Genomic DNA, 14,800 nt, shown 5'->3' on the forward strand with positions numbered 1-14,800 from the left:
AGGAAGGTTTGTATTGCAAACCGAAATATAGAGCAAAGTTTTTAAATATATTTTAGTTTTTTATGCACTTTGTTTATTTTTGACCGTTTTAGCCGTCAGGATCAGTTTCCCGTCTATATTTTCCGTTTTAGCTAAGTTACTGACCCAGGTCAGGTCTTCAAGAGATCCGGCACCACTCATCGGTTTGTCGCTGTGATCTGATTTATTGTATCTTTATATAGCTTTTATTAGTAAAACATTTACCAACACTGTTTTATCCAAATTCAACTTTTAGAGCCGCTATTTTCCTTAGATTATAGTTCTGGCCCTGAAGAAGACTAGCTCTGCTAGTTGAAATATTGGCCAATAAATCTTTCCCTCCTGCCGTTGTACCAGCCTTGCAGTCAATCTGGTTTTATTCATCTTTTGTTATATCCTATTTTCGTCTGTCTAATAATCTTTACAGTCATTCTCTGTTATGAAGAAAATAAATCGGGGACAAAATTCCAGAGAATCACTAAAGAGTCGTCTAAACTGATCATCATTAAAAAGTGACTCGTGATTGGGACTCCCTCCTCCCTTTACCACCCTGAAAAGAAGAACACAGGGTGCTTTCCGGATCCCATCATGGGTGCAGCTACAACTAGCCTCCAAACTAGCTCTAAAACAAGGGAGAGAGAAACTAGTCTAGCCTGGCTATATCAAAAAAGAAAGTATTTTTTAACAAAAGACACATTTTATACTGTGGACTTATGGGATGCTCCAGAATGGCATATAAGCATTTAATTAAACAGGCGGGGCAAGCTTTATGCGTACGCGTATACTGATGTGACTGAATGTGAAACTAGCAAGGCTGGTACAACGGCAGGAGGGCAAGATGTATTGGCCAATATTTCAACTAGTTGAAATATTGGCCAATAAATCTTGCCCTCCTGCCGTTGTATAATATTAATTGTACCAGCCTTGCAATCAATCTGGTTTTATTCATCTTGTTTCGCGCTCTCGTCTGTAGCGGTACTTTTATTGAAGATACACCAGGGATTTAAAGAACTCTGAATTTATTTGCACTACACTTGATCCATAGTTGTGAATCGAAGTCATAGTCAACTGCAATTACAATATTCGAAATACACAAGTCACTGTTTGTACAAGCTTTCTTATAAACGTGAATTCGAAACAAACGTACTTACAATTTGTGTTTTCTGGTTCTATAAAATCCCTTTAGTTGGAACTTCTAGTAGCTTCTAGTGATAAGCGTCCGTTGCTACTGATAGCGTCCGTTACTCGTAATAGCGACCGTTGTAACTGATAGCGTCCTTATTTAAATTTTTACTAACACCTAATTCTCGTTTCCACGCCTCGCTCCGGCTAGGCGGTAGTTGAAAAATATAACACGATTAATTATGCATGCGACATGCAGATCACATCTTTTGTTATATCCTATTTCCGTCTGTCCAATAATCTTTACAGTCATTCTCTGTTATGAAGAAAATAAATCGGAGACAAAATTCCAGAGAATCACTAAAGAGTCGTCTAAACTGATCATCATTAAAAAGTGACTCGTGATTGGGACTCCCTCCTCCCTTTACCACCCTGAAAAGAAGAACACAGGGTGCTTTCCGGATCCCATCATGGGTGCAGCTACAACTAGCCTCCAAACTAGCTCTAAAACAAGGGAGAGAGAAACTAGTCTAGCCTGGCTATATAAAAAAAGAAAGTATTTTTTAACAAAAGACACATTTTATACTGTGGACTAATGGGATGCTCCAGAATGGCATATAAGCATTTAATTAAACAGGCGGGGCAAGCTTTATACGTACGCGTATACTGATGTGACTGAATGTGAAACTAGCAAGGCTGGTACAACGGCAGGAGGGCAAGATGTATTGGCCAATATTTCAACTAGTTGAAATATTGGCCAATAAATCTTGCCCTCCTGCCGTTGTACCAGCATTGCAATCAATTTGGTTTTATAAGCACTTAGAGTGACGTCTGGTACGAGCATTTCTTGAACAAGAGATCCGGCAGCAGAGAAGCCAAGCAGTTTTTTCTTCGTTGCGTGGTCCCCTGCATCCAAACTGTTTTTGTGAAACTAGCCTTGAGACACATGTACACCCAATCCCCGTCTAAAATGTATTCTTGCAGCTTTAGACCGTCCCCTCCTCCTTTTATCAACCTTCGATCATGCGAGCAAAACAAGGGCTACCAAGATCTTTCTCCCCCCCCCCCCCACCCCCCACCACCAAAAAAAAGAGAAAGCAAAGGAGATTCTGCGCGACGATGAAAAAGAGAAATATTGCGGTCAGCGGATGTGCAAAAAATGACAACAGCCCGAAAATGGCGGCCAGTGGAGGAAAGGATATTTTGGCCGCATCTCCTCCCACAATTTCAAGAGATAACATCCTCTCAGAATACCCACTTCACTGGCACGTCTGGCATAAAGACTCTTCCTCACTTGAAGAAGAACTTGCACTGAACAAGGTGGGTATTCCATCCTATTTTGTCGAAGAAATGATTTGGTTTTAACCGCAAGCCAAGCTGTTTGGGCAGGCATGCATGTTTTATGCAACGTAATCAAAAGTTTTCTGTCTGATTGTGGTTATATGCAGCATGATAAAGAGCTTTTGGATCCTCGCGGGCGGACGCCACTTCAACTGGCGGTTTCTCTGGGTTATTTGAATTGTGTGAAGTGTCTTCTTCGCGGAGGCTGTGACGCAAACGCCATAAACCGGGATGGATGGAATGGTGTGTAAAATTAAAATATGAACAGTGCACGAGCATTTTGAAATTTCTTGTAACGGCTTAGTCCAAGTCCCTTATGCAGAATTTTTCATTCAACATCCAAGTAATAATTATCAAAATTGAGTACGTTTTTCATTCAAAATAAAAACTCGTAAACTCGTTCTATTACTTTTGAGTTTATAGAAACTCAGACAAGAATAACCAGCTTTTTCATTCACCTGCACATTGGCCATGTTAACAGGACAGTCTTAATCATAATTTAATTTACATACATGTTTTAATGCAAAACTAACTTTTGAAAATGAAATGAGTTGCCTGTAACTGTCTCTTTTTTACTGCAGGCCTGTTCACTGATCATTTTAATTTTGAAAATAACTGGCTTGTGTGAAACAGTGATAAACTATTCATTGACAAGTGAAGCAAGAACATAAAATTATCCAGGAAGGAGGCTTGGGGTCTCAGAAAGGTTTCCTGGAAATCACTTCCGATACTTGCTGTAAATTAGACCTCTATAATTTGAGCAGACACCTCTATTAACCAAAAAAGACTTGGTCACCTTTTAGACTTTCCAAATGGCTGATTCTTATCCTCTGTAAGAAAATGAGATGGCCGCTGTAATAATGTACCTAGTGAACCTAACAAAACATAGAAAGCCACATTTTTTAATAAAATTTGTCCCTGAACAACATTGCATATATTAGTTTTGAAGCTGTTGGGACTTATATGTGTGTTTTTATGAGCTTAATTGTTTTTTTTTGTATGCTAAGAATTATGGGTAAATGTACCAGTCGCCATCTTTTTGCCTACGGTAGATTGTAATTGACTTCTTTTAAATGTTCACGCAGCACAGCTCTATTTTTTGGTAAGTGGTCAACCTCTATTACACTGAAAGTGGCCAGTTGCCATTTTCCTGAGGGTACCTAATAATAGAAGTTTAACGACTATTCATTTGTGTTTTTTATAAGTAAAAAACTACGAAGAAACAAGTTTATTTGACCATGTAATATTTTTTCTTTTTCGTTTACGAGTATCACATGAAGCCATTAGCACAGGGAACCCAGAAATATTGTCACTTGTACTTCAACACCGTGACTTTCAAAGAGGAAGTCAGAGGCTTGCTGGGATTCCTGAACTACTAGATGAACTCAGTGCTGTAAGTTTCTTTTTAGTTCTTATTACGGTATTATCGTTTATTTCATAGCAATAAGAATAAATGTATGTTATTGGGATGCGATGTAGTATACGGGTTGATCACAAGATCCTCGGCACTTTGTTACGTTGCCTAGCATTCTCTAAGTCTCACAGTTCTCTGGTGAGTACAAAGAAGGTGGGAGTTGAGAAAAAAATATCTCATGATATTTGTACTCCAAAAGACTTGTTTAACAAGATTTTCCCACAAATCCACCATAACGATGTAAAATACATAGTGTATGCATCGAATGATTTCACAGGACAAATCTGACTAACAATGCCTAATTGTGTTTTCAAATATACCCGTCTGGCCAGCCAGTTCTGACAAATGGAAAGTGCCCTAAGTTTCATGTATCAATACTTTAAGTACATTTCATTGGTCTTGTCTGGTGTGTGTGGGATAAACATGCTGGTATGTACACAATTCAAAATTCTCTGTTATTCTTCCAGATTAGCATTTATTGTTACCCACTGGAATTGATTTGTTTCTTTCTTTTCTTTAGAGACTGCTGATTCTTATGTTGAAATGAAATGGGAGTTCACCAGTTGGGGTAAAGAGTATTATAATTATATAATTTATTAAAAATATATGAACATGTTAATGTATAAGATTATTTTTTATGATTATTATAACTAAAGGTTCGTTTATTTTTTAGATGCAACAGAACCATGTACTAGTACCTTGTTTCGTCGCCGATAAAGCATCTTTCTCATACAGCATTTAGGTATTTCTATGCATATTTTATACCGAGCATAACACTCACATTATTACTGTTTATTACAATGTTAGTGGTATTCATTTGTCACATTTAAGCTCAGTTAATAGCCTAGCTCTCACAAGTTTCCAGTAGGTGTAGCTAGCTTAGTGCAAGAGAGTGCCCAAGTGGTGTGTGGAGTCTTACAAATGCACAAGGCAAATAAAAAGGCTAACCACAAGCTACAAGCTAACTGTAGGCCAACCAGAGTACCATTTAAGCCAAGTGAAGTGCTATAATGTAGGCTAACTGGAATGTATCACATGCCTTGCTGCCTTGCACAGGGTTCAAAATAGCAGCCGGCTGTCGGCGGTAGCCGGCACTCTGACGACACTTGCTGGCTACTTTTCACCGAAGAAATAGAAAATATCATGCCTTGATCGGCCAACTGAAATAAAAGTTGCGGTAATGTTGAAGTAAACATTCCATATCAGAAAATAAAGCAGCTACAGGGCTAGAAAGGGCGACTCACTGGTCGCTAATGCGACCAAAATTTCATCTTTGTCGACGAAAACTTCTGGTTTTACGGTTTAGTTGCCAATGTGGCGACTTTATTTCTGTGTAAAGATGAATAACGGGCCGCCCCACCTTCTCAGGTATTGTGTCCCTCCATAAAATTATATTGAAGATCTTATTTGCTTCTCAAACATTCAAAATAAGAAAAGAAGTCACATTGCTCCAATCCATTCTTTTGCTTTTGCCGTAAAATATTGTATCACTTCGGAAAACTTACAAATGGCCGACTGGGTTTGAAATCGCCCCAGAATGCGTCTGGGTACGTCATGTATGCAGATGGATTGTGTCCCTTGAAAATGCATAGCTCTCTAACAGCCGGGAAAAAATGAGCCTTGACAAAAAAAGCCGACAAATTCAGGCTAAAAACGAAATTTTATTTTGAACCCTGCTTGCACTTTGTGTTGACCTGGTTTGTGGAAGGTCTTAGGTGAAAAGTCTCTTCCTTGGTGAACCCAGAAATTTTTCTGAATACTTGTAGCTTTTTTCTGTCTGTTAACCCATTGTGCCAGCCAAAACCGGCCGCGACAAAACTTACCCTTTGTTCCACTTGTGACATCATCATCTTTGTCCACAAAAGAATCACTTATACTCAATCTCTGCAGGAGAAAAAGATCTTTCCAATGATACCCAGATCAAAGTGATTGGTTTTTGAGCTTGAAACACTTGAAAATGCTTAAGGTCGCGCAGGACCCTTGCTCATTAATAAATTCATTAGCCAAATTTCTTGACGGGATGCTATCTTGTGAAGCTTTAATTCGCTACATTTTGAACATCGATTCCTCTAAAATTTATCAAGGATATTAAGGAATGATGGAATAACATCATGATTGTCTTTTTACTGAGAGATGACCGTTTACTGTAATGTTACAGGCTCTTAAAAGTTTAACTGCAGATAATGTGATTTTGTGTCCAAGTTTTCGGCTACAACAGCGCACCGAAATAAATAATTATATAACCTAGTGATGAATCATACCCTCTTCTGTGTTATGACAAGAACGAAAAACTGCTAGAAGTTATCTGCTTCTAAGAGAGTAAAAATGTGAAATCTAAACTTTGAAACGTGCTATCTTCATTTTGAGAACGAAATTTTAAAATTCGCTCTTGTCATAACACAATAGAGTGCACCAAGTTCAAGTTCCTCGCGAATCAACTCCTGAAATTCTATATCGGCGAAGAAAACTTGGACACAAAATTGCTGGATTTTCCGCTTCCGAAGACCTTCCGAGTCAATGTTTACAACCGACGTGTGCTATATTTGCAGCTGTGAATCTAATTATGATAATTTGCTTTGTTTCAGCGCACGGTACGCAAAGCTGAGAACAATACCGTGTAATTACTTGTACAAAGAACTTTAAGAAAAACATTGTCATGAATATTTCAATTGTTGTCGGCTTCAGTCGTCGCAGTTCGTGCATACTCTTTAAATAAATACATACATAATGATCTCAAGGGTCCTGCGTGACCTTAATAAAAAAATCTGGATAAAAGACTTGGGGAACAATTTACATCAGCCAACCTTACAGATTGTAGCTACTCCATGGCAAGAATTTCCTGTTGGGAGGTTGCTTTCTCGGGAATTCTGGAACTGAAAGCAAGCCCAGTGGAAGGCCAACAACTGCAGTAAAAAAAAAATATAAGAAAAGCAGAAAAAGGAAAAGGGAAAAAATTGAAATAACAAATGACAAAGTGGTAGGGCACTTTCTCCTCCAAAACTACCATAAAATTTTGATTTGTGAATATTCCCTAACAAAAATGTTGTAAAATAATATGCTAGCTGAAAAACAGGATGTTTTCATGTTGCAATACTGTTTTGAGCAGTTTGGAGCAGATTTAGTTCATAACTGACTGGAAAATGTCAAACTGTCCAAAAATATGCTTTTTTCATTAATCCAGGCGCCAATGGTTTAATAGCTTTCTCAAGCAATGCAATGTTCCAGGTCTAGTTAGTATGTTTAATCTTTCTCTTATTATTAATTTTAATAATCTACTCTTTTGGCAGTACCATTTATGTCAAGAATGTGTCCAAGTGATACCTACAAAATATACAAATGTGGTAAGTAACTACTTTGACATGTCTCTGTTCTACAGTCCACTGTTTTTCTGTGAAGTCGAAGAGATCGATTGTTAGAGCTAGACAATTCACAGTCCACTGTTTTGAGTTTGACGGGCCAACATCTTGATTCCTAAATGCGAGCAAAAACTGGTGGGGAGAATTCAAAATGCCTGTGGGTAGGAGCAGGACTCTCCAGTTTTCGCTTGCACTCAGGAACCAAGATGGTGGCCTGTCAAACTTGACGATCAATCTTTTCAGCTTCATGGAAATTATGGGACTGTGAATAGTCTGTTCTAGGGGAAAGTAGGTCCATGCTAGAAGGACTTGTGCTGGTTTTTCTCACATGAAATTACTAACCATTAGTAAAGACCTATTTGATCCTACTAGCTAGATGGCTCATTGCAGTTTTTTATATCAGCCCCGTCAAATTATTTAAATCAAATTATTAACCATAGCTTTTGTCAATTGCAGGCTGGTGCAAATGTACGAGCAGACACCACACTAATCGGGTTTGACCAGAATGACTGGCAAAGAGGAAACAGGAGTTATGTTTTTAAAGGTGGAGGTAATTATAAGAAAAGGCTGTAAAATAAGAATTTATTGAAGAATAATTTTATCACTTAAAAAAGAGTTTGAGGGAGATGTTGACGAAGCTGTGCAAGCTTTAAACATGGTGCATGTCCAGAAGTATATCTATGGCAACCCTTTGAATGGCAACAGCTACCAGGAACTGTCACACTACACTTATTGATCTTCTGATCAGAGATTTGTCTTATGATCAGAGAGGACACAGAACCACAAGTTTGATAACTTTTCTGAGGGCAACAAGTGCAATTTTAAGATTTTCAAATTTCACACTTTTATGGGGCATCCTGACACTGAACTGAGCCGTATTATTAAAAAGTAATGGCTTGACACTCTTTTCTCTTGTCAGTTTGGGAGAAGTGGTAATTTTTTTGTTTAACTTGTGGAAGCTATGATGATGTTCACTTTAGTCTTAGCCGGCCTTTAGACTGCAACCTTGTTTGATTGTAATCTGCTGTACACATGACATCAGACAACATTGATTGTTGATTATGGTTTAATTTGTTTTAAGCTGATGGTGGGGAATTTTTAGAGATTGACCATGATAAAAAGAGGTACTTCAGGGAGACCCTGCGAATCAGGTACATTATATTATGTTGCAGTTTAAAATGAATTTCAGGTCAAAATGATTTTGAACTAGTTTCATTTGTAGTTATCTTTGTTTAAGGATTATGGTAATAAGTACTATATAATATGTAACACATACTACGTAGTGTACTCTAAAGAGTTGCAGAGAAAGGAGACTTTCTCCGCACTGAGTAGTGAATGGGTATGAAAACTCTTCTTGTAGGACATTTTAAGGTGGCTGAATACAGTTTTTTATGGCTCAAAGGCGCACGCTTCAATTTTCTGCTTGACGTCATTATTGCTCGCGCAGGCTAAAATGGCACTACATGTAGCAACTCTAAAAAGAAACGAAAAAGACTTCCATCTGTCTTACCGCGCTTTACCAAATTTGTATACAAAAGAAAACTTCAAAATACTTTCAGATAGATCTTGAAACCTGGGACGGAAAACAATACGACAAAAAAGGTGGATAAACAACCAACAGAGAAGTTCTAATTCTGTCTTTCATTATCGCTCTCGACGCATGGCGTAATATTAGCGCGCGCTCCCACGCGCAATTTGAATCGCTTCGGAGGTCGTAGAAGCCAGATTTTGATCCAGATTTTCTCGAAAACCTACCGCACAACCTATTATGAAACTTTCACAATTAAATTTAAGGGGTGAACCGCGTCCACAGCCAAACGTTTGAAAAAATCTGTAAGACAGATTTTGAGCTATTGTAAAAATCGGCAAAATATCACATTTTCCTATTTTGCAAAAAATCTGTCTTACAGATTTTTGCATTATTTTGCATGAATGATAAATCAAAGCCAATTCCTTATTTCTGAAATTTTGAGGCAGGGTAGATTTTGAGAAAAACGCCGTTTAAACTACTAGTGCCAGTCCCCTCTTAAGCATTTGGCCGCTCATTTATAATAAGCTGTTTATTAGCATTTGTATCTTCCAAATATCACATTAGATGGTGAGTAGAACATACATCTATAATTATCTGTAAAAATAATAGCCAAAGGGAAAGAGACTTGGTAGATACATAGTAACTTATACGGGGAATTCTTAAAATAAGTCTTAAAGTCTTTTTACTCTGTTGTGTGTGTGTGGGTGAAATGACACTCCTTTAGAGTTTCTTTACAAGTCACATAATTTTGATTTTGTTAACTCAGGCATTCCAAGATGCAAATGATGAAGATGATCTTGTAGATGTCGGAAAAAAAGAACCATGTGCTGCCCCAGGCTCTCTCCTAAATCGCCCTACTCAGCCCACCACTCTGGGGCAGTCCACCACACCGGGGATGCGAGTAAAACTAAAATAGTCAATCCTTATGATAATGTGACTGACTCACCAGATGAACCGGACGAAGAACATAGATATCTTAATGTCAAAGAGAGGAGGGAACACAAAAGAATGAGTTCTTGTGAGTATTGTTTATTTTTGTTTTCTTGTCACAGTGCTATCGAGCCTATGGGGTTTTTTTCCTTTCTTTTTTTTTCTGGTCCCAAGTTCAACTTTTTTCAAGGTTACATGTCTGTGTTGGCAAAGGATTAAGTCAGAAAAAAGTTCTCTCAAGCTTGAAGTGTGGCTTAGAATCTTAAATATCTTGTCACTTGGAATGAAATAACCAGCAAACAGATTATACAATCAAAAAATTATTAAATAAAACCTTGGCAATTTTTTTGTCTTGTAGTGAAAAATGGATTTGATTAAAAGGACAAGCCCTCAAATGGCTACTTAACAGAAATCATATTTTGAATTTAAATTTCTAAAGTTCACCATTCAAAGTCATTTTACTGCGAAATTTATAGTTGAAGTCAATTTCTTTTCTCTTTGCTAGCGGACAGCCCTTTTGATGAACAGTTGGAGCGGGAGGCTGAGAAGCTGATCCACGCAGTAGATGATTTAGTTCATGAAGCCACAAAAGATATTAGACTGCAGCCATCACAGGAAGATGTGGTACGGTGCACGGAACAGATCACCAAGAAAATTCAAGAACTGCTGCTGTCAGCACAGGCGGGAAGGCACAGCTGGTAAACATCTGAACTCAATATTTTCTATTACAGTGGAACCTTGATATAACGGAGGGCCAAGGGACTGACAAAATGAGTTCGCTATATCGAGGTTTTGTTATATCAAGGTTCTTTCCATATATTTTGCTGTTACTGGGACAAAAAATATTGTTCGTTATTTCGAGGACTTTGTTGTACAAAAGGTTCGTTAAATCGAGGTTCCACTGTATTGGATTTAATTGAGTAGTGGGCTTTAAACAAAGCATTTCTCCTTAAATGGTCAAGAAGTAATTATTGTTATTGTTCTGTGACTTGAATTGTTCATAAAAAAGGCTTGGGAAACTTAAAAATAAGTCATTGCTGGGGTTATTAACTTAAGTTAAATCCTGGTTAAACAAACTTCACTGAGTCAAATGTACAGTATCAGCTTTTCACATTTGCTATGGAACAACCCACAGTTGGTAATTTAAGCCTACTTTCATTAAAGATGCCACATTATTTTGACCATCATGAATGTCTTTCACCAACTTGTGTTTTTATTTCAGTTTTATTCCCTGTTCAAGTAATATTTTCACTGCTGTAAATGATATGGCTAGCTTATTTCCTGAGGTAAGTTTAATTTAAAGATATTTCATGTCAGCCACTGTTAGGCCACATTATGTTGCTTAGGGACATCCCTTCTATTTTGTTACTTAGCGACATCCTTCCTATTTTATTGCTTAGCGACATCCCTTCCATTTCTTTGCTTAGCAAATCCCCTTCCAAAAACCATGGGCTCACTTATTCCATGTATGGTTGAATCTTACAGGAACCAGATGTGGACAGCATGCGCGTCTCACTTCAACTGATGAAGAGTAGTGCCGCCAGATTGCAAGTGGAGTGTAAGAGTGCTGTGTTGCCGGGAAACACTGTAGATATGGCGTTCCTCACTCAACAGGTCATACAATGTGCTTATGACATCGCAAAAGCTGCTAGACAACTGGTGACAACGTTTTCAGTAGATTAGAATCTCAAACTAGTAAATATGTTTTTATTAGAAGATCTGTAGACATTTTATGAACAAAACTAAATCTAACATTATCCCTTTCACTTCCAAGACTAACCCATATCAGAAGCATATCACCTAAAATGGGTGTAATATAGCACCACATGAAAGTACTACTCAACAGCTTTTATTTGATTGATCACACACCAGGGTTTCATCCACAGACTTAAAAGTTAGTTTTAACAGCATAATAAACATTACCACATGAAGGAACTGCTCGGTAGCTTTCATTTGAATGGTCACAGTCTAGGGTTTCATAGAGCTTCCTTGTACATCATAATATATATTACCACATGAAAGTACTGCTCAATGACTTTCATAGTCTTTTAGCAGTGTTTCATCCACAGATTTAAAAGTTAGAGCCAATTAATTACAGTGGAAGTGAAAAGGGTAATAAACATCATAATTTAAAATAATTATAAAGCTCTTAGAACTGAAGACAAAAATTATCATTTTTACGTTAAATATTATGGAAATTATTTTCGAAGCAAGTAAGCCCCTAACTAAGTCAAGAGCTATTGCAAACAAAGGAGAGGAGGTTTTGGACATCAGAGACCTTCCTGTTGGATATTTAAAGAGAGCCTAGTAATCAGTGACATTTTTAGCAATTTTTGAGCTATCTGTTAAAATTGCAGCCCATTTCTTACAACTCAGTACATTTTGTAGATTTTGCCTATCAGTTTAAAAAAATGCCACTTCTCAGCTGATGGTTAAAATTTTGACAAGTTGTCAGCTATTTCCAAGTTCCCACCCCACCCCACCCCATGCCTGGCCTGTTTGTAGTAGCTACATGTATGTTACAGTTACCGGAAAATGAAACTAGAGAAAAAGAAGACATGTTTGATTAGGGCCGTTACTATTAGTCGTAATTGACTGGCCAGACCAGTATATTAGTCAAATTTATCTTGTAAATCAGTCACTGTATAAATATTATACTCTGCTGTTGGTGGATTTGTGGGAAAATCCTGTGAATAAGACCCATTTCACATTCAAAATTTCTGGTCTGGTCATTTCTAACTAATGGCAAACACCTGAAGATACTTTGATGCAATGTTGAAGGAACATTTTAAATTCTTTGCTTTAGTACAATGTAGCAGAAGAAATCTTATGTTGTTTAGCAACCAAGCTGACCAGAAATGCTGGCTCGGTTTTGTACATCATCGTATAATTTGAGGTAGACAACACTTACTCAAAGAAATGCTGTCATGTAGGTTTATAAGCTAGATTAACTGTGCCTCAAGTTTTTTGTTATATGGTAATTCCTTTTTTACAATTAAAAAGTTTAGTGATTTTATCCATGACCATGTACCATATTATACAGTCAAATGATATTAATACAAAATCCCAAATAATTATAACCATAAATAAATAACATATATCCTTGTAAAAAGCAGTGATACTTATAGAAATAATAATTATTATATAAATGATTTAAAAACTTGTGTTTAGCTTTTATCTTGTCATTTTCTTTTTTCAGTTCTAAAATCCTGTAGTGTCTGTAAAGTGATCTTCAATAAGCAGTGTTGAAATAAAAATGACATGAAAGAAGACAACACTTGTTAACATTGATTTGAGCTTTCGACTTAATACTGTGTTACAACCATGGTGTATCACTAGATACAGTTGAAAAGCTTTTCGGTTAGGACTCAAGGCTTTGGTGACCAATCAACCTCAGTTTCGCCTACGCTTTTTATGGATTTTCTTTTTACCTTAAACCCCCACTAAGGATTTTGCCTACTAAGCCAATATGCTGCAGGACAGTTAACCAATTTTAAAAGTCTCAATATCCACATACAAATTCTCCTGACTGAACTCCATACATTTTCTTAAAGTAACAGTTGGGAGAATTTATCAAAAGATCAAAGCTATTTGCCTTGAGTGATCTTTTTACTGATTCTTGTAACCTTTTCTCATAATAAAGTATTAAAATTGTGAGGAGAAATTTGATTTTGGTCACTCTTGGCGACCATCATGAATGAAGCCTATAACATTATTGTCTCGGAAATGTTTTGATCAGTGGAATGTATAAAATGCCAGTAAGGTGTGCAGCGAAGACATTAAAAGCCATAGCTTGGACCAGAGGCCCATAAAACAAAAGAAATCTTATATTATTTGTCCTCAACAAGGCTGATTGAGCTTGTTATGTCATCTACTGGTCAACACTTCCTTTATTATGCAGGTTATTAATGTTGGTGAATTTTAATTTATGGGGGGCAGGGTTGGCGTAGTGATGAGAGTGCTCAGCTCCCACCTATTAAAGTGGTCTGGGTTTTAATCGGGCCGGGTGCCATATGTGGGTTGAGTTTGATGTTGGTTCTCGCCTTGCTCCGAGGGTTTTTCTCCGGCTTCCTCCCTCCTTAAAAACTAACATTTCCAATTGCCAATTTGACCTCCCGTATGAAAACCAGCTAGAGCTCATGTGGCTTCCTCTCTAAATACAGTATTTTTTTAAAAATTGTATGTCGCAAAACTCATCTTGTGCCGGTTTCATAGCCAAGCAGTTTGTCCAAATCCAAAAATCCAAACACAAAACTTCCTCACAAAATATTTATTCTAAACTGGACAGCAAAAATTCTGTATTTACATAGTTAACAAGTTGCTAAGATCAGTTAAAGTCCATCACTTAAGATGCATTCAAGATCTGAAAGTTGATCTTGTTAATCTAAAGTTGTAAATAAAATTATCTACAGTTGTGAATACTTTAAAATCAATTTTGAAACTGATTGAAAAATCTTTAAAAAGTAGAATGGTGTCAAAAAACTTATAAGGAACAAAATTTCAACAACTCTGTTGTCTTCTACATATTTGTGTATATACAGTTCAAATTATAATCACAGTGACTAATTTAAGTACACAGGTCTACAATTTCTGCTGAAACTTGGAGCAAATAAGCTCGATTAGCAAACTCTGAGAGTCCAGTCTTGTTGTGAATATCTACAGTTCTGTTACTTAAAAACAATTTTGATGTAAAAAAAATTTAAAAGTTAGAAGGATGTCATAAAAACTTAGGTACAGAATTTTTGACAACTCTCTGGTGCCTTCTACAGTTGTGTATTAATACAGTTCAAATTATTAACACAATGACTTATTTAAGTAAATCTACAATCGCTGCTTAACCTTGGAGCAAGTGGTGGACCTTTGAAACCAACGGAAGAGTGATTGCCTACATTAAAATTCCAGCTCCCAAGACAACAAAAGCTACAAGCAAAAAAAATATTCTATTTTTCTGCTTAAAAAACTTCTGCTGAACTCGCACACCTAAAAAAAAAACCCAGCAGTGAACTAAAGCTGGAAAAAACTCATTCCTGAAAATTTTTTACCCGAAGCTTGCCTTGATCTGCAATGGTCCAATTTTGGCGCCATTTT

At 37.0% G+C, this 14,800-nt stretch overlaps 1 protein-coding gene across 13 annotated transcripts in view; it reads left to right on the forward strand.

Moving 5' to 3' along the window:
- The first annotated feature begins 2,082 nt into the window (after window positions 1-2,082).
- LOC144646530 (ankyrin repeat domain-containing protein 13B-like) overlaps window positions 2,083-14,800 on the forward strand; it is a 207,926-nt gene continuing 195,208 nt past the window's right edge. For 3 of the 13 annotated variants that reach the window (XR_013569433.1, XR_013569434.1, XM_078506154.1), the window contains exons 1-4: window positions 2,086-2,460; window positions 2,589-2,724; window positions 3,750-3,874; window positions 4,418-4,463. Coding sequence is in view for 6 of the 13 variants with exons in the window: in XM_078506154.1 (XP_078362280.1) it covers window positions 2,164-2,460; window positions 2,589-2,724; window positions 3,750-3,874; window positions 4,418-4,463 (604 nt within the window). In the remaining 7 variants the exon portion in view is untranslated. Of the gene's footprint in view, window positions 2,461-2,588; window positions 2,725-3,749; window positions 3,875-4,417; window positions 4,464-7,182; window positions 7,235-7,709; window positions 7,802-8,332; window positions 8,403-9,548; window positions 9,716-10,217; window positions 10,377-14,800 lie in introns of those variants that run through there. The other 10 variants (XR_013569428.1, XR_013569432.1, XM_078506159.1 and 7 more) reach the window with 9 other exon arrangements.

The sequence above is a fragment of the Oculina patagonica genome, chromosome 3 (genome assembly GCF_052425735.1).
Source record: "Oculina patagonica isolate OP01 chromosome 3, crgOcupat, whole genome shotgun sequence".
Classification (NCBI taxonomy): Eukaryota; Metazoa; Cnidaria; class Anthozoa; order Scleractinia; family Oculinidae; genus Oculina; species Oculina patagonica.